The 27,476-nt window shown below is 32.7% G+C and overlaps 2 protein-coding genes across 3 annotated transcripts; both read right to left on the reverse strand.

The window, feature by feature from the left end:
- Nucleotides 1-1,170: 1,170 nt before the first annotated feature.
- LOC106691821 (serine/threonine-protein phosphatase 6 regulatory ankyrin repeat subunit A) lies at nt 1,171-8,750 on the reverse strand. 2 transcript variants are annotated; one of them, XM_067050514.1, is made up of 2 exons: nt 8,658-8,750; nt 1,171-3,613 (listed from the first exon to the last, which is right to left on the reverse strand). In XM_067050514.1, exon 2 carries the CDS (start codon nt 2,267-2,269, stop codon nt 1,319-1,321), a length of 951 nt encoding a protein of 316 aa, XP_066906615.1. In that variant the 5' UTR covers nt 2,270-3,613; nt 8,658-8,750; the 3' UTR covers nt 1,171-1,318. The 2 variants fall into 2 exon arrangements, with proteins under 2 accessions (XP_066906615.1, XP_066906616.1); XM_067050515.1 differs by having other exon boundaries at nt 1,174-3,613; nt 8,658-8,744.
- Nucleotides 8,751-13,156: 4,406 nt separating this feature from the next.
- On the reverse strand, nt 13,157-20,846 carry lost (methenyltetrahydrofolate synthase domain-containing protein lost; the record flags this gene model as incomplete). Its single annotated transcript, XM_067050516.1, is given in 8 exon segments — nt 13,157-14,242; nt 16,626-16,853; nt 18,809-19,058; nt 19,590-19,777; nt 19,921-20,033; nt 20,106-20,310; nt 20,407-20,565; nt 20,710-20,846. Coding segments are annotated over 8 exon segments (1,604 nt in total), but the record flags the coding sequence as incomplete, so codon positions are not given.
- Nucleotides 20,847-27,476: the final 6,630 nt, after the last annotated feature.

Below are 27,476 nucleotides of genomic sequence, written 5' to 3' on the forward strand. Positions count from 1 at the left end.
ATCTTGTCAAAGAGTCGTTTAAGGTAGACCCGATTCCATAAGGATCTGGTCAAACAGTCGTTTAAGGCAGACCCGATTCCATAAGGATCTTGTCAGAGAGTTGCTATGGGTTTCTTTAAATTGTCGCCATACTTGACAAAGGCCAGCTGTATTTAATAGCGGAAGTAGACCTTATCAAAAAAAAAAAAACTTTTCACTCCAATCTACCATGGTACTAATTACTCCTGGTGGGAATTGGTAAAACACAGGAGATCGCCAATAGAATGCTTTACGATGTAACGCTGAACGCTTCTTGACTGAACCCATTGTGTATCCGTATATCCAACTGCATGCTACTAATGTTTAGTAGTAAATTCATCGTTAACTGAACATTTCATCCAACGTTAGTATATAGCATCGTACACCAGCGACTTTAAACTAAAGCCAAATAAATTGCTACTTTGATATGGTTGCGTCACAAGAAGTGGACGACTATGAATACAAAATTCATCAATACCACTACTTTGCTTACTTACATAGTTCAAGTCATGAAGATTTATTTATTCAAATCCCTTCCCTGCCTTACAACACCATTAACATATTACGGCTTGTGTAAGTGTAATACAATGGTAACATTGTCACACAGAGCTAGGAGGTTCTATGTTGGTCTTTCGTTGTAGTTGGTGTAGTTTTAAGTAATTAAGTTGTTTGTGGTGTGGAACACATGTGTAGTAGAATTAATCTAATAGAATATATTATCAATATTATTTTCAAATGTCAATAAAACAGTTTGAATTTCAAGAGAATATATTTATTAATGAAAACAACTGGGTGTTCATTAATTGTTCAAATAAATATCTTCATCTTATAATGCTCTTGTTAAGCATTATAAGCTGTATTGTCCCTCTTCTCCAGTGAGGCCACCGCCTGCTTCTACGTTAGGTCTATCCGGCGGGTCTTCCCCAGATCGGATTGGGACGCTAGCTGTTGGAAATCGTTCTCTGAGAGGCGGTGTAGTTAATCCCGTAGTTTCTAAACGAGACCTGGGCAACTCTATACCAGGAAAAATTTTCGAAATCTTAGAGGTACTTCTTTTTGGGGGTAGATTAAAGATTCAAAAAATTACATTAAACCAATATATTATATAAGACTATAATATATTGGTTTAATGTAATTTTTTGAATCTTTAATCTACCCCCAAAAAGAAGTACCTCTAAGATTTCGAAAATTTTTCCTGGTATAGAGTTGCCCAGGTCTCGTTTAGAAACTACGGGATTAACTACACCGCCTCTCAGAGAACGATTTCCAACAGCTAGCGTCTTAGTACATGCTTATTAGTTTAAACTTTAATGATACAATTTGGATCACCCAGTATAGAAGCTTTTGCTCCTTTCTTTACCAAAAAAGATACAATATCTGGGGAACAATTAATTATAGCATAATCCAAAGCTGTTCTTCCATCTTTATCCTTGACATTGATGGAGATTCCACAAGAAACTAAAAGTTGGACTATAGTTAAAAACTTTTTAGCAGCTGCTTCATGGAGTGCATTGCGCCCATTACTGTCTGGCGTGTTGATGAGTCCTCCTTTCTCTAAAATCAATTCTACTAGCTCTATTTTTCCACTAGACACAGCTAGATGCAGGCTAGTTCTCGATTGGGTATCCATGGAGTTAGGATTTGCATCATTCTCTAATAAAAGCCGAGTTGTATTGATATGGCCTTTCAAAATTGATATTTCTAACGGAGTTCTGTTTGCGCTATCCTTGGCATCCACAGCTGCTCCAACTTCAAGCAGACTTGCTAGTAATGTTTCTTTTCCTCCCTTTGCAGCAACAAACAAGGGCGTTTCTCCATCTTTATTGCGTGCTTCAATCTCTGCACCTTTTTCTGTCAGAATCTTCACGGATTTTTCATCATCACTGTAAGCAGCGAAGTGCAACGCAGAATCCATGTCCTTATTTCTTGCATTTGGATTTGCTTTATAATCAATCAGGAGTTTTACAATGCCTGAATAACCAAAAATAGCAGCATAAAATAGCGGTGTGTTGCCGTCTCTATCCAGTAAATCAACTCTGGATCCTTTATTGAGAAGGTATCGGACGATTGATTCCCTGCCACTTTCACAAGCTGCGTGAAGCTTCGTCCCAATGTGGTATTGTACCCTCTCCAAATCTGCTCCTCTGTCTAGTAAAAGATTAAATACAGCCACACTTCCATGATCTGCTGCAATTTGTAACGCAGGGATCCCGGATATTTCAGTATTCTCAGACATCCCTTGGCTTAACATGAGAGCAACAAGTTAATGATTATCGCCTAAAATAGCATCTCTAAAAACAATTTTAGTATCAAATTTGCTGGGCTCAAATTTGGCACCTATATTGAACATGCTCCGTGCCAATTTGGTCAAACCTAATTTCATCACCAAATACAATACTTTTGACTTCATATCATTGGAAATATAAGTTTTTTCACCTCTCAATAGTAATTCATTAGCAATCATTGATTGCTCTAAAATGTGATTAAAATTTATTTTCCGCCTTCTTATAGTTCGACTGATAGGTTCATATGAAGTCATGGAGTAAAGGTATCTCAAATCTTTAGGGAGTTTTTTCACTGTAATGGAATTACTCCAAAATAAATATTCTATAATTTCACTGAATACACATTTCTCGGATATAAGTAATGGTGTTATACCTTGGTCAGTTTCTTTAAAAACCATTGACCCAGAATCTAATAGTAATTTAACCATTTCGTGGTTTCCATTTCTTACTGCTTTGTGTAAAGGAATGTAACCCAACTTTGTTATAGCGTTGACGTCAGCTTTTTTTTCAATTAAAAATTTAGCTGTAATTATATCGTTATTATTCACAGCTCTGAGTAGAGGCGTGGCACCATTTGCGTCAGCAATATTTACATTCGCACCACTTTCTAACAAAAGGGTCACTAATTGTGGAGTTTTCGACTCAGCTGCCAAATGAAGAATGCTCTCCCCATTTTTGTTCCGACCACTGATCATCAAATTTCCAGGTTTGACAAACGTTATGTTGCTTTTGATAAGCATCCTAACTATATCACCTCTGTGTTGCTGCCATGCCGTCTCTAATGCTGTGTACCTTTCTGTGTCGCCCACATATTGCTGAAGCCATTTTAGCACTCCAATATTTGCTCTTCGAGACGCTTCATAATAGACGGAAGATATATTTGTAAACGACAAAATCCCTTTGACTACATCGTCTGGAATAGGTTTTAAACCTTTTCGGCCCAAATTCACAATCGAATTTAGCGCATTATAGGTTGGTTCTGTAAGGAAGGTCACATGTGATCTGAAGTCATCGCTGAATCGAAGCTGTCGGTCGAAGGTAGAATAGAGCTCAAGCAGTTGGTTGGTAAATGGTACGTCTTCTCTCGAGAGGGAATGGAAGATTTGCAAGAATGTATATTCTATGTAGTCGATCGTACTCAACAACCCATCAACATGTTGTTTATTTTGAGCGAGGGTTGCTAGCGTTGCATTCCTCACTTTGATTCCAATCTGATTTAACAGGGCTGTATAAAACTCTTCATGGCTGCGATACCCGCTGAGTTGAAGGCTATGCCCATCGCCAGTTTCGATGTTAAGTTCCAAATCGATCTGAAATAATAGTTTTGTGTTTTCAATGTAATTTATTTATCTTTTCTTTTTTTTATTAGTCCAGGAAATAAATAACTAAAACCCTTTAAGATTAAGTGTTAACGCCATAATATAATTACGTTGTAAATAATTGTAAATAGTATTTAGTTTTATAGTTTTAGTTATATAGTTTTATTAGTATTTAATTTAGTTACATTTATTTTATTTGTATTGTTTTATTTAGATTTATTTATTTGATAAGAAAAATGTGTAAAATTATATTTATTTATAATAATGAGTAATAGAGACAGTTGCTAGGGGTGATCATTGTTGCGTCACCTAGCTACGGACCGACCATCTTAGTTTTTTAGAGCAGTTGCGACTAATGAGTGGCCCTGATAGCGTCCTCAGCAGTCCTGTCTGCGTTTGGTTGATAATAGTTTGGACATTTAAATGAGTTAGTGCGTTATTACAGTTCGGAACCAGACCTTTTCTGCGTTTCTGACCTTTGAGTGCAATATGAGTTGTTGCTAATCAATCGGCTCGTATAATTAATAAAACCAACTAGACCCTGTCTGCCCTCAATGAGTGCCAGTGTAGCCATCTTAGCTTTTGGGACATCGACTGTTTGTAAGCCATTGCACCAACTTTGGACCAGTTTGAGAGTTGCAGCGGACTATTTAGCAATGGAGCTTCTACCTGCACATCTCGACAAGCAGAATATCTTTCTCTGACCTATCGGAGTGGATTAACCGTCAACCAGTATTTATTATACATATTATTTGTTTTTTTGTAAATTAGTTTATTTTATTTTAATTTTCATAATTTATCTAATTTTATTTTTGCTTGTATGTTTTATTTATGTTAGTTTTTAGTTTTTGTTTTTTTTTACCATGTATAAATTGAACCAAATAAATGTTTAATCTGAGCCAGTTTTGTTTTTGTTCATTTTTAAAGCCTTCCAACAAAAAGACATGGTCGATTTGAGGTGGCTTTAACAATTAGGACTTGATATTTTCTCCCATGTTTTTGGGCTCGCCCATCTTTAGCATTCAGTCTAATATCACTCTATGCAGGATACTAAATAAATAAGATGTCGGAAATAAAGAGAAAATAAGAAAGGATCAATTTATTGATAAAAGAAACATTTTAAGAATGATAGGGATAGTTGATGTTAGCATTGACAAAAATACTGGTGGAAGCAACTTTAAAATGGGCAAGTCCATTCACCCATGTGACAAGCCTAAGCTCGTATAAAAACCAAACATGGACATGAAGATGGAAACGTTTTTGGATAGGAGAAAAATATAACTATTAATACAAAAGGGTGTTTGTTATTTCCTAGATTGTAATCAGAAAATACATTTTGAACATGATTTTTTTATAACTATTCCAAAAATTATCAATTAAATGGTACAATATTGTGTATATGTTTATCTACATTACATATGTACATTTCTAAAAACCAAGACATTTGTTTTTAATTTGTTCTTATACTGTCAATACATATATCGCTGCTCAGGAAGTGATGACGCAACTGTAAATTTTGTTAAATTGACTTTGGCGGACTCAAAAATATATTTGAGCCAACACAATAAATTATATTTCACAAAATTTTACAGTTGCGTGACTTTACTTTCGGAGCAGCAATATTGATTTTTTTTTAATCCCGCTTCTGTTTAGAGGTTGCTAAAGTGACGCCTTTACAATGTCGGTCAATAAAGCCTCGCAGTTTTGACTTACAACACTTTTGCATCCAACGGCTCAAATATTATATTTTGTATTTTTTCTTTTTCTCAGTGATTAAAACCGTCTTTAGGACGGTGGGCTGCCCAGATAAAATACCCCATAATAAAATGTGTAATAAATAGCATCTATGTATAAGAATAAAATATGATTTCCCATAGCAACATTTCTAAAGCATGAATCACAATCACAGTTAAAAAAGTCTGGATCCACAAAGAAGCAAATAGGGCGATTGTAGAATGTATCGGGTATTACTTTCGATTTAAAGAATAATAAAAAGAAAGAAAATAATAAATACAGAATGTAAGGAAACATAAATATCACCAAAGATGAGGTAGATAATAAAAATTCAAAGAAACGGTACAAAAAACTAGATAACCATTAAAATCAACTTTCGTTCTAATATTATTTCAGATACTTATTAATTTAATTACCCAGACATATTAATTTTTATAAATGTATATTTGTTCTATATTAATCAAAAATATACCTATAAAATTAATTAACAAGATTTAATGAATTTATTCGCACCCAATTGATAGAATTTAAAATGACCAATCTTAAGCTAGTGTAAATTATAGATTTTGAATGTTGCGAAACTTTTATAATTATTTAAAACACTAGTTCCAATCTTGCCTCAAAATCACTTTTCCTGGATTTTTGATTTGTAGCCAAAATCCGCCGCCAGTGCGACCACAAACGTAACCAAACCATTATTTAAATACCATTATCCATCCGAGAACAATTGCACACCGTGTGTGTTATGCATTTCTGATATAAAAAGACCGACTTCACACCGTGTGTGCAATGATCTTGAATTGCAATTATAAGCGGCAGTTAGAACGAGACTGGCTTAAAACGAAAATTATCCTAGAAGTGTGTAAAAATAAAATTTGATGTAGACTTCATGTTGGATTATGTTTGGGCGATTGTATCATTCTGTACAAAAAATGTAAAGGGCATCTATTGGGAAAACTCATTATGTTGTACTGCTTCTTAAAAATTTATGTTTATATTTTTTTTATTTCATTTTATCTATAATTTTATTCTTTTATAATTACTGAACCTAAAATAAGAATTTTATGTTACCCTACTATTTTTATAATAAATTTGTTCTATTTAATAATGTGTTTTTATTTTAATTCATAATTATATTTATCTTATTTGTACAAAGGGAGTTACAAAGCGACTGATTTCTATTGGAAATGTTTTGTTTTTTTTATCAAAAATGGCCAGTATAAAGCAAATAAAAGTTTGGATTCTGGGTTCTTAAGAACTGGTGAAAAAAAAAATTCATGAACGATATGATTCAGATAATACCACCCTTTTAGTTTTCGTTCCTGTTGCTATTTAATATTTGGTAAAAATAACCAATACGCTTCGAAACTTTTTATGATTTCAAAATATATTATTTTTCAATTTATTTCTACAATTGTTAGATATAATTGGTTATTTCAAAAATTGTTATAGTTGCCTGATGATGAAACGATAAAAAAAATAATACGAAAATTTAAACAAAAACACTTGACTACTAATTCAACTATTAGAACTTTCACAATTAACAAAAAGAAGAACTAAAGATGACAAAACAACCAACGTAAGGGCAGTTGTTATTAGTAAACAAAACAGAACACTGTCTTCGCTGTGCTTGTATAATCTTATATTCGAACAACAGTTTATTCGTTTTGAAGAACTGTTATCAAAAATTTGTGGTTCTTATTTCCACCCCTCTAATGCTTACATATGAGTGAACTTGCCATAGCTTGTCAGATGTGTAGATTTGCCTTAATCTTAGAAGAAGAATTATAATGAAAGGAATAGCCTGTTAGGAAAATGATCCGAAGAAAAAAGAAAAAAGGTGCCTGATGGGCGTGTGAGAGGAAGAGTAAGAACCCATTCACAGGACCCATTCTGTCCCTATTTATATTACAAATGTTGGCTTATTCTAACCTAGTGCACGAATTTCTCAAGAATGGCTTAGTGGATTTTCATTATTGATGAACCAAATTATTTCAAATAGCATTTATTACATTTAATATTCAATAGATATTTGCGATTAAATTGACTTTTTTTTGTTTTAAATCTTTAATGAGAGAATATATATAACCGGGCTTTGGTCCGGACCTTAATGAAATGCAACTGTTTTCGAAATTAATTATAATGAGATTGTAGGAAGGTAATCTGCGTGGAGATAAATAAAGATATAAAATAGTAGAAAAACTATTTAATGTTAACCAAGAAATGAAAAGAAGATGGCCTCGTGACCTTATATTGTAAACTGTTTTAGAGTTCTACTACTGGGTAGTTTCTCTACATCCTGTATCATATCACATGTCAATTATGATCAAATTTACTGGTTGTATTTTTTTATACAGTTGTAAATATCAACAAATAAATAAAATAAAAAAAAATAAAAATAAATGTTAACCAACGTTTTGGCCCACTTTGCAGGGCTGATACAGAAGGGTCTCTGACTGACATGGGCGTAGGCGGGATTTCGCCAAGGGGAGCAGACCTCAGCAAATAAATATATATATATAATCCATTCTGAGACGTTGGGTAAATGAAATTATTATTCCAAGAAACAAGTAATACCCCCTCCATTTTATTTCTATTTCATAAAATTAAATCATTACCTTTAAAATTTGTATTACTTATATTAACAATAAATTATTGTAAATGAAACTTGAAAATCGATCATAAACTTAATTATTGTGCCTAAATACAAACAATACACACAAAAAATATGAGCGGTGATGAAGAGATTTGCTATAAGAGTATCAACCTTCTGGGATGGCTGATAAATATATTAACCACCTCTTCGATGGTTGCCTTCTTTGATTTATTTTCAACAAACATTCTGAGATAATAAACTGAGGCCAAACTGTAAGATATAATGGGAAGAATGGAATCTAAAAAAGCTTCTTTTTCATTCGTTTCCTCTATTAATTTTAGAGATAAGCTTATAACGAATAATTGTGCTCATTGAATCATATCTTTTTTTACCGAAGAATTGACATATACCCATCTTGTCCCTTCAAAGGTGCGGTTGTGATCTCAACTCAGCAATGCCTCACTAATTGTAGCATGTTTCCAGAAAGATATCGCCTATCTAATAAGTTCACTGTTTTCTTTATTTTTTTTCCTTAGGTCACAAAAATCTATGGGAGGGACGCGGCTCCCCCCTGCTTTCCTCTGCCTACGCCCGTGCTGACTGATAATAATAAAAAAGAAGATGATTTTAAAATGAGATAAAATTTTATCATGAGCAATGATTCATAATGTTAATTTAAGAAATACAAAAGTAAATTTTACTCACCCCGAGAGAAGTCAAGGGAAAAAGCAGTACAATAAATAGGGAATACATTTCTAATATGTACATCCTTACGCATCCTTCGCATAATGAAACGATATCACGGTTCTCGGCCGTTTGATAACCTTTCGCTTGATTATTGATTCCAACATCAGATAAATTATTTTATTTACAATTATTACATATTCTTACCAATAATTAATTCTCATAGTTTTCCATAGTTCAATCTATTTCCTTTACTAAAAATATTAATTCTCCTAAGATGCAGTATTTTCTTCGTGTTTAAATGAAATATAAGAAGAGTCCGCCGATTTTAAACGTTTGAAAAACTGCTGTATTACTTTCACTAAACTATGATTGAAATATATAGTAAGGTGAGTACAGCGAACGTGAAAAATTTCGAATTACAGTTTTCGACAGAGGCACATTTTTTTGAGTTCCCCTGTGTATAAATAACAGAGTCTCACAAAATGGTGTGTTTATGTGGTCAGCCTAGCTCAAAAACAACAAGCTGGAATGAGACAGCAACTTTTTTGATAGGACCAATTGGCCGTAAGTGGCATTTCATTGAATCGATTTTCTCAAAAAAGGCTTTAACGATTTTAATTTAACTCGATATATCAAGGGATAATTAAATAATCTTTATTTATAGCTAGGTTTTTCTTCACTTAAATAGTTTGGTGGGACTTGAATACCTAATTTTTAAAATGGCTTCCTCTAAACTACGTTTAATTTTTATGATGACGGTCAGAAAATAACACAAATAAGTTTTTTTTAAAAAATATTTAATAGTGCCAACGTTTCGGCCAGAATTTAGCACAACACAATTTCAACAACCAAAAATTCCAAAACACATATATTTCGTTTCTTCACATAATTATTCTGCCTCAAACCTTCCAAAACATTGCCTATCTTTAAATCACTTCTTCAATTTTGTTAAAACATTGATGGGGTTTGTCTAAGTCTTAGGCGGTTCTCCAGCCTGATATAGACTTAACAGAAGGCCCTCGACAAGGCGTTTTCAATATTAAGTAAGGAATGGCCGTGCCTGAGGATGAGCCCTGGACACTGACGCAGGTACAGGAGGTCTAGCTAAGAGAGAATCTGAGGTAGAGTTGCCGAGATGAAGCGAACGGACTAGAACTGTCAAGATAAGAGCCAGCTTACTAGTTGCCGAGATGAAGCGGACGGACTAGAGCTGTGGAGAGACGGGATCAACTACACTGGTTGCCGAGATGAAGCGATCGGACCAGTGTTGCTGCTATGGATCAGGTTACAATCTTAGTTGCCGAGATGAAGCGGACGAACCAGTGTAGCTGCTAAGGATCAGGTTACAATCTTAGTTGCCGAGATGAAACGGACGGACTAAGATTGCAGGAGAGAAGGGAAGGAGATAGGCCATCATCTTGGGTATGCGTACAGAAAACAACTCTTGTGAGAATATGATAGGCAATGGACATTTCTATCTCAAGCAGTGTACGCCACCAGTGCTATGACTAGATCTAAATAAGGCTGTGGATCAAATGACCGGTGCAAGATCGCACGCTCAATTGTGTGCCGTTACATCCCCATTAGGTTCACACGTAGGTTGTGCCCTCGACCTAGCTTTTGGGTAGAACAAATATTTGTTTATTTCCCCGAAAACAGAAAAAAAACATTAAATTAATAGGTTGCATTACATTTAGTTAATAATTCAGATTGGATACTACTTTTTTCAACCATTGGTACTTAAAGGTCCACGGTGGAATACTTATCTTGTTTTGATGTGTCCGTTCCATGTGGATTCGACTAAAAAATATTTGGAGGTGAGGGGCCTCCAAGTAGTAATTATAGACGAAAGATAATAGTAAATAATTAGAAATCGAAAAATAGTAGGGGAGAGGAATGGGTTGTAAGAGAAGAAAGGAGTTAAAAGGGGGATGTTTATATGTTTTTGGAGCCTTTCCTGCTCTGCCACCTCGCAGGAAAGGGGGATGGGGTGACTGATCGGAAGATTGGATTGAAGGATCTCTGCTGACTATCAAAAAACTTGATGTGTTATGTGTTGTTGTACAATTTCTAGCTGTAGTTCATTGTGAATATGCGTCAAGTTACGTCTTCCTAGTGATGTCTCTCTGCAGATCTTCTGTAGTGTGGTGTTCTGGTATTGGTGTAATGATTAAGAAATGTTTCACAACAGCAAACGTAACATATAATGGGGTATATAAAAAAAAAAAAAGACCGTTTTCTCAAATTCAAGATTACAAAGGATTGTAAATATTTTTATCCTATTAAATACTTACCAATACTTAATAATCATATTAGAGCATTCTCTAAGCTTGATTCCGTTTGACTCCTTCAAAAAAGCCTCAGTTTAGTTATTTGTTTCAAAGAAGAAACGTGAGTGACTTACGAAATTCTCGTACTTTACTGGAAGTATATCACAGCCGCTGAAGCAACTTGTTAAATTATTAAATATGAAGGAGGAAGGTCGAAAGATACTGGTAGTCTCCATCTACTCTCCATGGGTAAGGAGTAGTGGACTAGTCCATCACGGACTTACTCCCAGAGGTTAGAAATTTGTGAAAATTTATTGAAAAATCCTTCTGGTATGAAATATTACGGGAAGATTATCACCTGCGATAAAAGTTGGTATACTTTCGAAATCCGAACACCCGTGAGCAATGTTGAGATCGCGGTCAAACTGCTTTTCCCGTTTCTGCAAGTGGGCAATTTACAAAATTCTATGCTTTGCACGTTTTTTGAAGGTGCTATTCATCAAGAATTTGTTCCTGGTGGATGCTCTATGAATTATGGACTCTAATGCGAACAACTGGAAAGATTGTACGCGAAGTTGTTATAGCGTTATCCTTTGATTAACCGAAAAGGAGTTTTATTCAAACAAGATAATGCTCGTCTTCACACTTCCTGTCAAACCAAAGAAAAGTTTAAAGAACTTCATGGGTTCGAACTCCTTCCTCATCCACCATATAACCTAGATCTAGTAAACCATCGGATTACTACTGGTTTCGATCCATGGCCCATTTCCTTCAAGGGAAAATATTTGATAATTTTGCGGAAGTTGAAATTGCAGTCCAAGAGTTCTTTGACAACTATCCTGAAGAATGATATCAGGGTGGGATGGAGCAATTGGCTAGCATATGGTTAACACCAGTAAATAACAATGGACTATACTATGAGTATTAATTGTATTTTATATCAAAGAAATAATACAAATATTTTGTGAAACACCGTTGTTTTTTTATACACCCCATAAAAAGCTTATTTCATCTCCAATTAAGTTATTTATTTTTATTGAATCAATAAACTTGTTAAAAAGAAATAAATTATACATTATTTCCTAAGTAAACATAGTAATGTATAGGAATATTCCTTTTAAAATCTGAAGTTTTACACTGACTTAGCCAGAGCAGTAAGTACTAGTGCTACTCTACAGTAGTAGTGCTAACTACTACAGAGTACAATTAATTTTTAATAGTTTGATTACAATTATAATCATTAATGTTCTATCGATTGAAAAATAGTTACATTCTAAAATTTATGTTTTTAGGGAAAAAACCTTACTGGCCAACATTAGTTTGGTCTGATGGAAGTCCTGTCAAAGTTGGTAAACCGAGGCTGCATTGCACTTTTGGAAAATTATTTGTAAAGATGTTTTCTAATATATGGTCCAGAGGTGTGTGGATGACCCTACTGGTTTCTCAAGTGTTTTTGACATTGCTAAAATATCTTTTCACCTACTTTTCCTCAAAGTTCTGGGAAATAAATTTATACATATTTGTGTTAAACTCACAGTTAATTATCTAAATACTCTTTACATTTTACTTAAAACATTAAGGGAATTGTATTTGAATATGAAAAGAATTTATAACAAAATTATTCCTAATTTCCAATTACATACTATTCGAGTACAATTAGTTTTATGATAATTTTTAACTCATCTTTTGAAAGTTTGATGCAATCATAATTGAGGCATGGAAATGGAAAAGGCTCTAAGTTCCAGAAATATGAAAAATGAGATCAACTGCTGGACTGCTTCAGGTAACAGCTTGAAGTTCCTATTTTGAATGGTTTTGTTCCTAGAACTGTAATTTTCTAATATTTGAACAGAAAGCATGGCCAGCCACCTATTTTTATCCTTTTTCTCAAAACTAGTTTTTTGGCACTTACAGCCTTTTCCATGTCCATGCCTCAATTGTTGATCATGGATACTTATCATTAGGTATTTAGTATTCATATACTTTTTCCTCGAAACCAAAAAAGTAGTTAAGCTGCTCTACTCAGACTGGCCCCTAAGACTGGAGAATGGTGCCCTTTCGATAACTTCCAGTAAATCCTAGTCTTGTTTGTTCTAACTCTTCTCCATCCAACCTACCTTTTTAAATTAGTAATACTGACAATTGAATATAAAGTAAGGGTGCTTCAGTAAGACCTCTTCAACCAATCTTGACTCATAATAATTATTAAATAAAGTAAAGTAGGAGAAGTGTAGGATGAAAGACAAATAAAAATCAACCTTATTTATTTAGTAATTTAAAATATATAAGGATACAACTTAAAATAGCCAATTTTTCTAGCTAAAATTAATAGCCAATTTTTCTAGCTAAAATTAAGAACTCGCCCTCACAGTAAGCATGCACTTAAAATAATAGAATCCTTTGACAAAATTGCATACTATAAACTCACTAGTTTCACAAGGCACTTGTTTGGTGAAACTTATTCTTATAGGGAAAAAATACAAATAAATCATCTATAATGATAATTATTTCTTGAAAGTTAAACTAGACCAAGAAGGATTTAAATTTTTGATTTTATCGTTATTACATTACTAATGTCGGTTATTTTTAGTTCAAGATTTCTATATGAGTGTAAAGTTACACAATAACCTTAAACAGGAAACAAAATCAACTAGATTTTAATTCTAAAACATAAAATTATAAAGTAAAACACCTTTTACATTAACAAAACTCTTTTAATCTTGGCCCATTACAACATCCTTTGACATTTTTAATCGACCCTTAAACACACAACAGAACAATACAAACTTTTTCCTCACTCAACATTCTTCAAGTTTCACACAAACACAATACAGAAATGAAACTAACTTGAGAAAAACAAAATTATCCACTCTTACATGTGTGTAGAAACAAGGGATAATCAAAATAGAACAACTAACAAGCTTTTTCTTTTTTTTTTAGTATTTTTTTCAATTATCAAACTACGTTTTGGCCATGAACTAAAGGTGACTATCAAGAGACAGAACAATATCAAGCAGTCACTTGAGTAGTAGGTGCCGAACTGATTTCGACGGCTGGGGCCGGGCTGTTGCTAGACGGGCCGTTGAGGACTGGAGGTGGTGAAGACGGAGTCATTGCTGGAGCGCTGGGAGTGGTCTGTTGCTGTATTACAGTGTTAGATTGCTCTGCTGCGCTCGAAGGTCTCAGAATTGGCTTCACTCCTTCAACCTTCAGCTCTGGCGTAGTCGCGCCATCACCTGACTTAATAGCAAGCCCTTGCAGCATTGACACTACCTCATCCATTCCAACGCTGTTTGTTGCTGAGCTTTGATTTGGCCTTCTCTGTAACATGGGCTATAGTCAAGCAATGAAAAAAAATATTTAGACACTCTGGAATTTGAAAATTTAACATAAATATTATAATAAACTAATAAAATAAAGCACTAAATTAAAATTACATGTAAATATATCACAAGCAACACGCAGTAAAATAACAATAGATCATTTTCCCAAAATGGTAGAATTTCCAGTACAAATTTTTTCCTACATGTTTAGTCCCATCTTTTTAGTATATGGCCATTAGAACACCTCTGAGAAAATTCCTGTATTGGCCACACAAATTAAAACCTAATTTTATATTATGTTTTTAAGGGGTAGGGAGCCTGATTCCGTTTAACAGAATCAGGACTATCAAATGGCTATTTGTTGATAATCCCCATCAAATAGCCAGGACTGACAAGTCCTTCCTAAGAGGGTTGCGAACTACACAACCGATTTTTAAATTTGATGTCTTAAAATACTCAGTAGTATCCTCAGTGTTTGGAAAACCTTCGGGATTTGAAGATGCTCATGATAAAGTGTCAATAATCCTTTCGACTACTGAACTACTATCTTTTACTCCTATTTCTTCTAAGCAACAGGATGTCATTGCATATCTCCTTAAATATATTAGTGGATTCTTAGTAATGTATATACAAATTAATGAAACTTGGTCTATACCAACTAATAGCTACTATTAGCTAAGTGCCTTCCACAAAATGCTATGGGTCTTGGCAAGTACTTTAGTCCCATGTAACTGTATCATCATGCTCTTACATCAGCATGTGTAAACATAAAGAAAGTGTATTGATGTGTTTTTAGAAAAGTCAATTTTCATTCAGATATGGAAGACACCCAACAATTTTATCATTTTTTTTTTATATACATCACAAATATATTAAAGGAGATATGCAATAACATCCTGTTGCTTAGAGGAAACAGGAGTAGATGATAGGAGTATCACAGTAGTCGGGTTTATTTTTTAAATTAAATAAATTTTTTAATAATATACTAATAAATATTTTCATTGTGAGCAATCAAGCATAAAGGAAATATCTTATTGAAAATTCATAATATATAGTTTATAACTTCTTCAATCACATTTCATCACTACATGAGAAAACATTTCCTAGATGATGGATGTAGAGATAGATTAAACGTTAGCAAGGTTCAAGGTCTTGAACCATTACAGGATAGGAGGGAGAAAACTGCTCTGTGTCTTTATGAAAAGCTTATGCGACGAGAGGAACACTGGTTGGATTATTGTAAAGCGAATGAACGACTGAGGTCCCATCGCACTTTTCTTTCAAAAGCTGAGGAAATGCTTCACCAGATAGACCTACCAACTGATGAAAGACTGACTTAAAGTGGCATGTGGTCGTATTAAGAAAGATTGCCCTGAACCCAAGCTTAGAGCTGCTGCACTAAAAACAATTTATGAGCTATACCCCATCTAAATAGCTACACATTTATACCGATGGGTCTGCGTCCGGTATTAACAAGGGAGCTGGATGTGATAATTATGATGCAGAAATGCAGAAAGGCTATCTGCCTAAAGGCTATCTATCTGCTTTGCGATGGAAGCCACTATTGAAAGCAATGACAACACGGTAATCTTCAGTGATTCCCAAGCCGTAATACAAAAATTAACAACACCAGGTGCCACAGAGAAAAGTGCAGAAATATGGCTGCTATCATGAAGAAAAGAAGAAGGGCTATAGCTCTGCAGTGGATACCAGGCCATGTTGGCATAGATGGTAATGAGCAAGCTAACAAGTTGGCTAAACTTGGTTGTGCAGAGAACCAGCCAGTTCTACCACTTTCCTACAGAACACAGTGAAATCACTTACAGCTCTTATTGTAAGGACAGAACAAGTGCTAGACACAAAGTTCAAGCAGAAGGAAAGAAGTGAGAGAGCCTACTGGAAAAGGATAAACGAATCCCTGGCAATCTTAGCAGAGCTGAGAGAGTGGCCTGTTTTCGGCTAGTAACAGGACATGATCTGCTCCAAAAACACCTTCATCGAATTGGCATCGTAGATTCCCCGAAATGTCCTCTATGCAACATGGGAGACATGGATGGGGACCATCTTTTAACATGTATTGGTCTAGAAGATGTTGAGCAGGATGCGGACCAACTAAGAGGAAGAGTAAAATTGTATTGGGCTGCGAGAGGGAAAATGGCGTATAGCCCACCCCACTTTCTGAGGCGTAGGAAAAAAAAATAAATTAATATGATTAAATTTATTTAACTTAACAGAGAGGTTTAATTTATAGGAGTAAACAATATGGTATTGTTATGTATAAAATGACATTCTATTATCATTTGACATAACCTCTCTAGGGTAGGCCAAGTTTCCTCTTTGGAAAGTTGTATTCCTAACTGTTATTTTAATATTTTTAATTATGTTCAACTCACTTTGGCAAAATGAAGGAGTGCAACGCCTTTCGCCGCACGCCACGAGATGTCAACCGGGCGGACATTTCGTTCAAAAAGTGCAGCCTTCAGCTCCCTGATACGGATACCTGAAGTGAGTCCATCAATGCGTACGCTAAAGTCTACAGTATACCGTGGCCGCCGGATTCTTCTCATTGGTGGACCCATCATCCTTCTACCCAGTCCCATTCCAACCTTATTGTTATCAACCTAATACATACATTTTATCAATGTACAGGATGAATTTTAAATTTTAAATTATAGCAGTTTTTAAAACACAAATTAAAATCATCATTATGCAAGATATTCGTAAACAGTTTTATTGAACACCCAAATACTTTTAGTAATAAACATGATGTTGAGATATTTTTCAAATTAAACATTACAATTCTTAAAGTTATATAAACTAAGAACTAATAATCAACAGTCCAATAATTAAGAGTAAATTCATTATTTCGTCCATGATTAAAAATTCTACATAAATCATACAAACTATTTTGTGTAAAATATAATCTGAGAAACAAAAAACAGGATATAAAAGAAAGTAAAAAAATGTTATTATAAATAAAAAAAAAAAATAAAAAGTAGTAAAAATAGCTGAAAGAAAAAAGAATTTACTTCTTTTACAAGATAATGTCAATTTCTATGACTGTTTTTGGTTGATACTAAAAATATTTGACAGAAAATTACAATAACCACAACACAATTCCACCAATCCAAATGAATCTTAGGAGTGGTTTAGGCCCATGTAAACTACATGAAATGGTACAAACCAAACCTTCATTCTAGCCCAGGGGTATAAAATAAAATGTGTGAAAACATTTTAGTTTTTTTAAACTATTTTTTCTTCCTAAAATCCAAATTTGTATTATTAGAGCTGGAAAGAGAAGAGATTCAGCTTTCTAATGATTCCAATAATGTCAGATTAGGATAAAAAAAAATGAGGAGTTATGTGAATATCCGATATCAGGAGAAAAAAATATATATATTTCTAATTTTTGAGTTCCATGAAAAATTGTATTTAAGAGGATTTGAAGGGAATCCTATTTGGTCCAAAAATAATAATAAATAAATTTTAAAAAAATTACCAACTTTTTCAAACTATAAAGTTCTTCTGGTTTCATAATTTTTTATATATTTAAACTCACTTAATACAATCAGCAATATTTTTTTCTTTTTCTATGAGGAAAAAATTAATAATCTATACTAAAATAAAAGTAGATTTTACTCGAAAGAATTTTTATGTCAATATTATTATTACCCATGTAATAACAACCATCAAATAAAATCCCTAATCATGTTTATTAAACTAAATATGAATTAACACTACCAGATCTTTAAAACCTAGTATTTAATATTATATTATAAATTTGCTGAATTTAATTAAGTCATATAGCAATATTAAAACTATACATTAATTAATAATCTTCTATCCCATTTAAGCATAGCTTGTGTAGTATATTCAAAAGAAAATATATTTACTAAACATTTTCAGTAACTAAGATATGCAATAAAAAAAAATTTTAAAAACAAATATATCAAATTTTTGAGGTCCAACAGATAGGCTAATATATGAAAAGTACAGTGGAACTTCTCTTAACGGATATTTCTAACTAAAAAAGATCTCTTGTAGAGAAGCAGTTTCATTTTCCCTGACATCATATCATTAACTTTACTGTTTCCACCTTGTGTTATCTGGGCCTAATCCTAATAACAGGCACAGGCAGTCCATTTTGTTTTGAAAGTCTCTCTTAAGCAGACAGTACATGAAAAGAATGACAAAATTTCTTCAATATATGAAAAGTAAGGGCTAATATGGCTGTGATGAAAGTAATTTATTAGAATTACATTTTTTACAATAATAATTATATAATGTTCCGCTATTTCTATTTTGTTTTATTAATTTTGTATATATATATATATATATATATATCAGCAACAAATATAAAAAAAAATTACTAAATCACTTTTTAAGTAAATAAGTTTTTGTATTTTCCAATTTTTATTAGTTAATTTTTTACACCGTTTTAAATTTCTTTCATGTACATATTTTTAAAAAAAATTTCTCATAAGCCGAAGAGTTACCATTCCTTAGTGTTGTCCGCTTAAGAAAAGTTCTATTGTATTCACTTTTTTCCATAATGTTACTTAGATAAATTAAATACCTTATCTCCTGAGGCACTGCCTTGAGGCTGGAGAGTCACCCTCCGACCGCTGCGACGGAAGGTACGCCCCCTTGGAGGAGGTGCACTCGAGTTTCTGTTAGCAGCTCCTCGAGGCTGCCCATCCGGTGGTGCTGAAGTCAGCCTCCTGCGGCGGACAAATCTTCTCCTCTTTGTTCTTAGCGGAGGCCAGTAGCCTGAGGGTCCTTCTGGTTCAGAGTCCACCTCTTTCAGAGCAACACTAGCTCCTGCCCTATTAATCATTATCATGTATTAGCTATTTATACTGACTATATTTCATTGCTTTGAGTCCTTTCAAATAGCTATAACTAAGGGAGGGTTCATACCAGACCAATAAATAATAATTGTCTTATAAGGTATACATTGAAAAGAATAAGGGATAATAAAATGAATTGATAATTATATGATTGCAACACTTTTATCAAGAGATATGGCACACTTTACGACTATTCTGTAAATATAAAAGTTTGTGAACGGTTTGCAAATCAAAACCCTTGATTTTAGAAAATAGACAACTGTAAAGCTCACATTTTATACTACATGAGAAAAACCACTAATTTCAATAAAACAAGGTTTTTAAACTATTATTTTTTAAACAAATATAATGTTGTGTGACAATATTACATTTTCCTTGAAATATCAAGTATAAAAATCATTTATTAAAATTATATTGAAATTAGAAGTTTTTAATGTTTATTAGATATTTGCTGAAGTGGAGAGTGTGAGTTTTGTAGTACAATCCCTCAATTCTATCCATACTTACAGCTGTTCTTTTTCAAGGAGCTGCTTAATGATCGGAATGTCATTAACTCTCCGACTAGACAGAAGATTCCATGTCAACTCTGGACGGGGGAGCTTTTTCTCGACATGGATTACCTGTGTAGGTGTTATAATTATGTCAACGGGCACATCCCAAGGTTTAAATAGTGCATCAGGAAACTCTTCATACACCTTCAAATACAAAAACAATTTAATTTATCTAATTATAAATACTCAATAAATAAGAAAAAGAGAAACTTATTATAGTTTTCATATCTATATGAAAGATCAGAAAAGAAAATGAAACTTAGATATTACTAAAATTTAGTTGTTACCTGAAGATCATGGACCACTGTTGCTATAACTGCATCTTGGATAATGATGCCAAGTTTGGATAAGAGGGCATATTCTAGGTCCGTGAATCCCTCTCCCTTTCCAATACGGTGTCCTTTAAAAAAAAAAAAACATTAAATTTTACGCTTCTTAACATTAATAAATAGTAATATAAACTATGAGTTACCTTTCTTATCGACGGCTACTGATCCCAGAACAACCAGATCAGCTTTTATACCAGAACTAAAGTCTAACGCTGTTCCTAGGTGACGGATGCCGATTCGTGAAGCAGCCATCCTGTTGGCCAGTTTGTTTGCTTCCATAGGTGGCCTCATAAGTAGGAATACAGCCTCTTTCAGACCTGGTGTTCCAGCAATCAGGGACTTTCCTTTCTGTAGATCAAAATATAAGGATATGATTATTTTAAAATTATTCTAAATAAGTACAATAGATTTAGAAATATATAATAATTACAATCGATAACAAACCTGAATAACTTCAAGTCGAACCCTCTCATGAGCTTTGTCTAGGTTCACCTTTACAACTTTAGCAGCTCGAAATGCTTCTAGCTGTGCCAGTTTTTCAACGGCTTCATTTTCACCTTTAAATCTTGGAATCCGGAACTTGCATGGTCTTGGGAAAACAACCTGAAACAGGTATAAATTAATTTCCTCTACATTAAGAGTCTAAATTTGTCTTTTAATGAAATTTTGAAGTATGGAAATGTTAAAAAAATAAATTATTATGAAGGAATATTATGAATTTTGGTTTAAAAATCATGACAAGTTCACCTGATCCATGGATTCCAACTTTTCCCATGTCTGAAGCCTTATTGTGAGCTTTGTAGTTTCTGGGCCGTTGGCGACTGGCGCTGCTATTGCGTTCCCTTTCCCCACCTCCTTCTCCAACTGTGACTCTACCTCACTAGCTGTAAACATAAATAATATTCATTTGGTAATACAATTTAATCAAAATAGGCAAAATTTGCTTGAATGAAATGTACACATTTTTTTTAAAAATATTTAATTTTGTAAATCCATTCATTAAAATATATTATATTTACAATTAGTAAATTTAGTAAAAACATACTTGACATTATGGGATGAAATATTCAAAACTAACAATCACTCATATTATTCCAACAATAAAATGTAAACTAAAACAAACAAATCAAAATTAACTTTAAATAAAATAGTATTAATTAAAAAGAAACAGTCTTCTATCAATAAATAAATGAAAATTGCATAATCCTAAGTAGATAAGTTTTATCAACCAGAGGTTTCTACACAACTGAGAGAAACTCAAGCAACTTTCTCTTAGGGTAACAGTGCTTATTGGTGTAACCTTACTACAAGGTTATGGGATTGTCACATTAGTTTGTGAATGACATGTAATTTAAAGTTCTACAAACAAATAATGTTTTATTTTCTTGAGAAATAGAGAATATATTATTTCAACGTTGACTGTTTAAAATTAATATATTAAAACCAATACAGAATTACTTTTACAAGGTTAGTTAAAGCCAATGATGACTATATACTTTTTCCCTTGTATAATTCAAGACCACTTAAATATTACTCTAAAAACAACAATTTTAAGGAAATTTTAATTATCGTAAACAATTTTAATATAATTTAATTAATTTGATAATTTTTTTAGACAATCTGGGAATGAAAGCTAATAGTATTAGTTCATAGTACAAATGTAGAAACTAGTGTGATAATAATACTAATACTTATTTTTTTCATAATAGGGATGACTATTAGTGATATTACAGAAATTAAAAAATACTAAAGTACAAGTTACTATTGTACAAGTCAGTGTAATTGAATTAAGATAAATCTACAAGACTTATAAGATAGTATTAGTTTGTACTTTATTATGAAACAGGGCCCTGGTGTTTCTTTGGTCATAAGACCAATCAGTATATTGTTTAGAGTACCTTCCTTCAGTTTTAATTTCTTGCATCCATTTTAGCCATGTTAATCTATTGACCATTGATGGTCTAACTTCAGAAGAACTAATTTAACGAATTCAAAAATTTCTTTAATTATCAAGATATTTTAACAATCCAGTTAATATGTAGTACAAGTATTAAATACAAAAGGAGAATGAAATTTATTATACTTTAATTTGTCCAAGCAAATCCAATTTCAATTGATTACAATTCTGATTAATTAACAAAGAATTAGGCACCTATATATGGATTTAAAATTGCCTTGAGGTAATTCCAGCTTAAAAAGTTGTATCATAAATTATTAAAAATGATTTGAACATAACAAAAAAAAAGGTGTATTATTAATTTTATATATATTGGTCATTTCATTTTTACAGGAAGGGATAATATGATGACTAAAGCATTTTCCAAGCCCCATTGCAATTTTACTTTCTCATTTCTGAAGAAAGGTAGGGAAGCTTTTTAATTATGCGGAAATTTAATACTAATTTCTTGGATGCAAACAAAAAAAATATATACATTTATATGTTAATTAAAAATATTTAATATTGAAAATCTATTTGGGAGAAAATAAAGATACTTCAATTCCTGGCTTTAATACCATGATTTTAACCTTTAAAATTTTTACCTGAGACCCAAGCCAGGTAGTACTCCCTACTTTCACTCACTGCAAATCCCTTTAAATATGCAGTGGGTTGAAGTAGGACAAACTATAGTGCCACTAAACCTATGGCTAACTTAATAACTGCCATGTTCATTTATTTATGCACAGTTTTGTTTTATTTTATCTAAATTAAAAAATATTGGAATATTCAATTCTTCATTCCTCATCCCTGTCACAATTAAGTCTGAATTTATTTGCTTATTGCTATGATGAATTTGACACCCCTAGAAACCCAAAAATATTCTACTGCGTTATCTTTAATTAAATTTAATCCAACGCAAACCTTTCAATATCTCAATTCTAACGTAGATGGACTTAGATACTATCGAAGCTCTATTTTGCTTCGAGCTTACTAAGGCTCTATTTTGAGACTAATTCAAAAATATTTTTTTAACAAAAAATTTAATGAATAGCCACAAATTGTTATTATGATAAAATGAAAAACTAAATAAATAAAATGTTTCAAGATTGTTCATTAATATTAATCAGGCTCTTTTTATCATTCACACTTGTGCATTATCCTAATTATTTTACCAAAAGTATTAAAAATTAATGCTTGAAAAAGTTATTTTTTGTTTATAAAAATTAATAATCAATGATTTTCTGGTTGTCGAAAAGGAAAACCATCAGTACAAAATTTTTATTTATTTTCATTTGTCATAGAAAAGTTTATATCTAAATGTGTATTTTCGTAAACCTAAGGACTACCCCAGCTCTTCACCTTTAAATAATGCTCCACTAATCATAGTCGAACATCTGTTACCTAGGACCACATCTGCACAAAGAACACCTGGAATACTCACACAAGACTGAAAAGACAGGAAACTTCACGTCGATTCCACCTATTACAGCACTTACTAGACAAGCTGTTGAAGCTTCCTATTAATTACAAAAGACGGATTTTCATAACTATTATAAAGCCACCAAAAATACGGAATTGTGCTTTGGGGCTCCATTATAATTATGGAATTCCTTCTTTATCCAATCCTTAGTATCCAAACTTCTTCCTAAAACCCTCAATGTTCCATACATACTTTGTGACAAATCATGATTATTATTCCCCATAAAAATATGTTCAAACTTTAATTCCGAACGTAATGATAAATTACATTCATACATCTGAAGATATACAGAAATCGTTTAAAGATTATGATGTTAATCAACACCCCTTCAGTTATAGACCCAACAATAAAATTAAACATTTGGGTTAAGGTTGGTTGGGGAGGAGGGGGGTGAGGTCAGAATATAACACAAATAAGTTGAAATAATTTATTTAATTGTGCTAACGTTTCGGCCAGAATTTCAAGCCTTCATTCAGGGCTGATAGTACGCAATCAGAAAGCCAAGTAATGTGTGTGTGTGTGCCAAAGTCACTTGGCTTTCTGATTGCGTACTATCAGCCCTGAATGAAGGCTTGAAATTCTGGCCGAAACGTTAGCACAATTAAATAAGTTATCAATTGACAAAATAGGAAATTGGACATAAGCTAAGGATTTTTTTTTTTTTAGCGTTACGATCTTCTCTTGTGAGATTGTGACATGTCGTTCATCGACCAGCCTAATCGCTTGAATTGTCAGTTCAGAAAGACAGGAAAGTAAGGCTACCATGGAGGGCGGGAGTGGAGGGTTTGATGCCGTTTTTCATTTCAGGGGCTTTAAATATTGCTCTATCTCAAAGTCTCTCCTTCCTGTTTTAAGCTAATATTTCAAAAGTTGGCGTTTAAAAAAAAAAGGGTCAACTATAGTGCAACCATTTTATTATTATTAATAATATTTTCTTCTTAAAAATCTTTAAAGATATAGATAAATCGAAACAGCCTATTGAGCACCAAATCATCTTAATTAGAACCGATCTTAATGTTCACCGATTTTAAAGATAACTGGAATACCACGATGTTCCGGAAAATTTCCGGTGAATTATTTCAATATTTATAAAACAAAAATTAATATTTTCTTGTAAATTTTTAACAAAAATTCATTTTGAAAAGTTAAATTGATTTATTGCTTTTTTTTCACACAATTATTTGATATTAGCTGTTTCCACAAGGTTTCAATTTGTATTTCATGTCTGTTCCAAAGCAAATGGTCAAGAAGTGTATCTGATTGACTGATTAATATATATATTTTTTAAATAACTCCAATTATAGTTTCTTGTTTCGTCCGATTTAATAAGCTCTTCTAGCCGAACAATAGGGTGCACCGGCTTCCACGGGTATGATGTTGCATTATTAGGCCAAATATAAGAATTAGCTTGGTCAACGACAATCTCCTACATAACTACAATTATCGTAATCCAAACATAATAGAGTTAACGATAAGAAATTCGAGACTACTATCACACTCTAAAATTGTCTGTGCTGGGTAGTTTTGGCTGCAAATACAGGCTCACACGTTTATATTTATTTATATACGTTTATTACTTTTGAATAAATCTAATAAATAAAAATCGATATTTTTTTGTTGGAACTGTCATACCGTTAATGAGATTCTGCCAGGAATTTTTGCTAAATGTTAAGGATTTTCACGGGAAAATTATAGGCTGGACCGATTTTCACGGTAAAAAAAAGTTATTACCAAATTAAGTATCTTTAGCGCGTATCTCAAAAAATACATTCCATAATGTATTAAGTTGAGTCATAAGTAACTTCCGATGCAGCTAAGTAGGATCTATTGTTCGCACCTATCTGCTATCAGTTACCATGACAAGTTTTTTCACTGTATAGACGAGGCTTTCATTTGTCTTTTGTCAACTATTTCTGTAATACACGTTACGTTAGACTGTTTTTATTTTAACCTCTGAAATAGAGGGTCAAAAAGTTCATATTTGTCATGTAATGGGAATTTAAACAAGGCAATGGTGCTAAAGCGGCAACTGAAGAAATATGCAGTGTATATGGTGTAGGATAACTGATAGGGCAGTAAGAAATCGGTTTATCAAATTCCGTTCTGGAACTACGACCTTAAAAGACGATCATTCCGACTTTGACGGCGACCTTTTGAGGGCAACATTGGAGTAAAATCCACGTCAATCAACAAGAGGTAGAGCAGAAAGGTTAAATCAACAAGAGGTAGAGCAGAAAGGTTAAATACATTACAATCAACAAGAGGTAGAGCAGAAAGGTTAAATACATCACAATCAACAAGAGGTAGAGCAGAAAGGTTAAATACATCACAATCAACAAGAGGTAGAGTAGAAAGGTTAAATACATCACAATCAACTGTTAACCGCCACCTGGAGAAATTAGGGAAAGACAGCAAGTTAGGAGTATGTGTACCTCACAATCCCAGTGAACGGAATAAAGCAGATTGCATGGCAATCGCCGCAAGTATGCTCTCAAAAGTAAAAATTGAGCCTTTTTTAAACAGGATTGTAACGCGATGAAAAATAGGTTAGCTATGACAATATTGTCCACAAAAGACAATGGATCAACCAGATCCAAAAGCAAACATCCATGGCAAAATTATTTTATTGTATGTATGATGGGATTGTCAAGGAAGAATCCACTAAGAACTTTCAAACTCATTCTTTTACAGGACAATGTGCGACCACATACCGCAAGGGTGACTCAAAAACAAATTCTTGAGATTAAATGGCATGTTTTACCACAACCACCTGCTTCTGTTCTTTAAAAAAATTTTGAATGGAAAAGCCTTTAATTCTGAAGAGCAAGTCAGGTAGGCTGTCGAAAACTTGTTCCAGTCCAAACCAACCACATTTTACAATGAAGGAATTGATAAACTGCCAGGAAGATGGGAGTATGGATAATAAATTAATATAATTTTGTTATTTAATGAAAGCAAAATAATTATCTGATAAAAAAATGGAAATTACTTATGACTCGACCGATCATATACATACTCAAATAAAGCAATAGCGAATCATTGCCGCGTTTGTTAGAGTGAATAATAAAATGCTTTGTCATGAATTATTTCCTTTGATTATTAATTTTTTTTCTTTTTATAATTTCCCTTGAATTTTATTTTTTAATTTGGTGTTCTGAATAGCTCAATAATGTTTTAAAATTTATTTCTGATGTTAAAACTTATGATCCGATAATTGTTAAAAAAAAAAAAATCTTACGATGTGCGCATATCACACTTTCCCCCCCCCCCCTTCCCCCCTCCTACTCCCAAATTTAGAGTAGATTGTTGGGCATGTGTTCAATTTATTGCTATTGTTTTTTTGTGAAGGCGAAAATTATGAATAAAACATTTTTATTTTTCTGTTGTAAAAATTCGTATTTTAGGATTTCTGGAAGTGGGAATAATGGATATTAATTTTGGTCTTATCTAGAATACAACAGTTTAACAAAAGGTAACGAACCCACTATCGACGACGTTTATTATCGTTAGAATCGCATATTTCTATTTTTTTTTTTTGCTATATTTATTCATAAAATTCTTTAATATTTTTTATTTATCTATTGTTCGAATATCGAAATTCCACACGGTGGCGATACCTTTCCCTTACAATATACTCCATACATAGGTTAGTGAAAGTAAGGAACCACTTACATTGTGCATGTTTTTTAGTTTCCTGAAAAATGTTAACGTTTTGTATTTCCACGACTTGTATTATATTAACTTTTTAATGTATGAATTCTTCCATAGTTCCGTAGTACCAAGGATCAAAACTATGGAGGGGGGACAAGTGTTATTGGTTTAATTATTTTTTTTTTAGTATTTTTTTTTTTTATCCTTCCAAAAAAGTATTGACATTTAGCTCAATATATATTAGGATTTATTAATTCAATTTTGGTTTTATTGCTTATCTTTTAAAATTTTTATGTTGAGAAATTTAATTAATTTTTTCTCGTTTTCAATAATAATTTTTAAAAATTATAATAGTTAGCACTTCATTAGATTGTTACTAATTTATTCAACATTAATTTTCTTCCTTTTTAAATTTTTTTTATGCTTACTTTAACTTTTTTTTCT

The sequence above is a fragment of the Halyomorpha halys genome, unplaced genomic scaffold (genome assembly GCF_000696795.3).
Source record: "Halyomorpha halys isolate HHAL.00 unplaced genomic scaffold, Hhal_1.1 Scaffold1255.1, whole genome shotgun sequence".
NCBI lineage: Eukaryota > Metazoa > Arthropoda > Insecta > Hemiptera > Pentatomidae > Halyomorpha > Halyomorpha halys.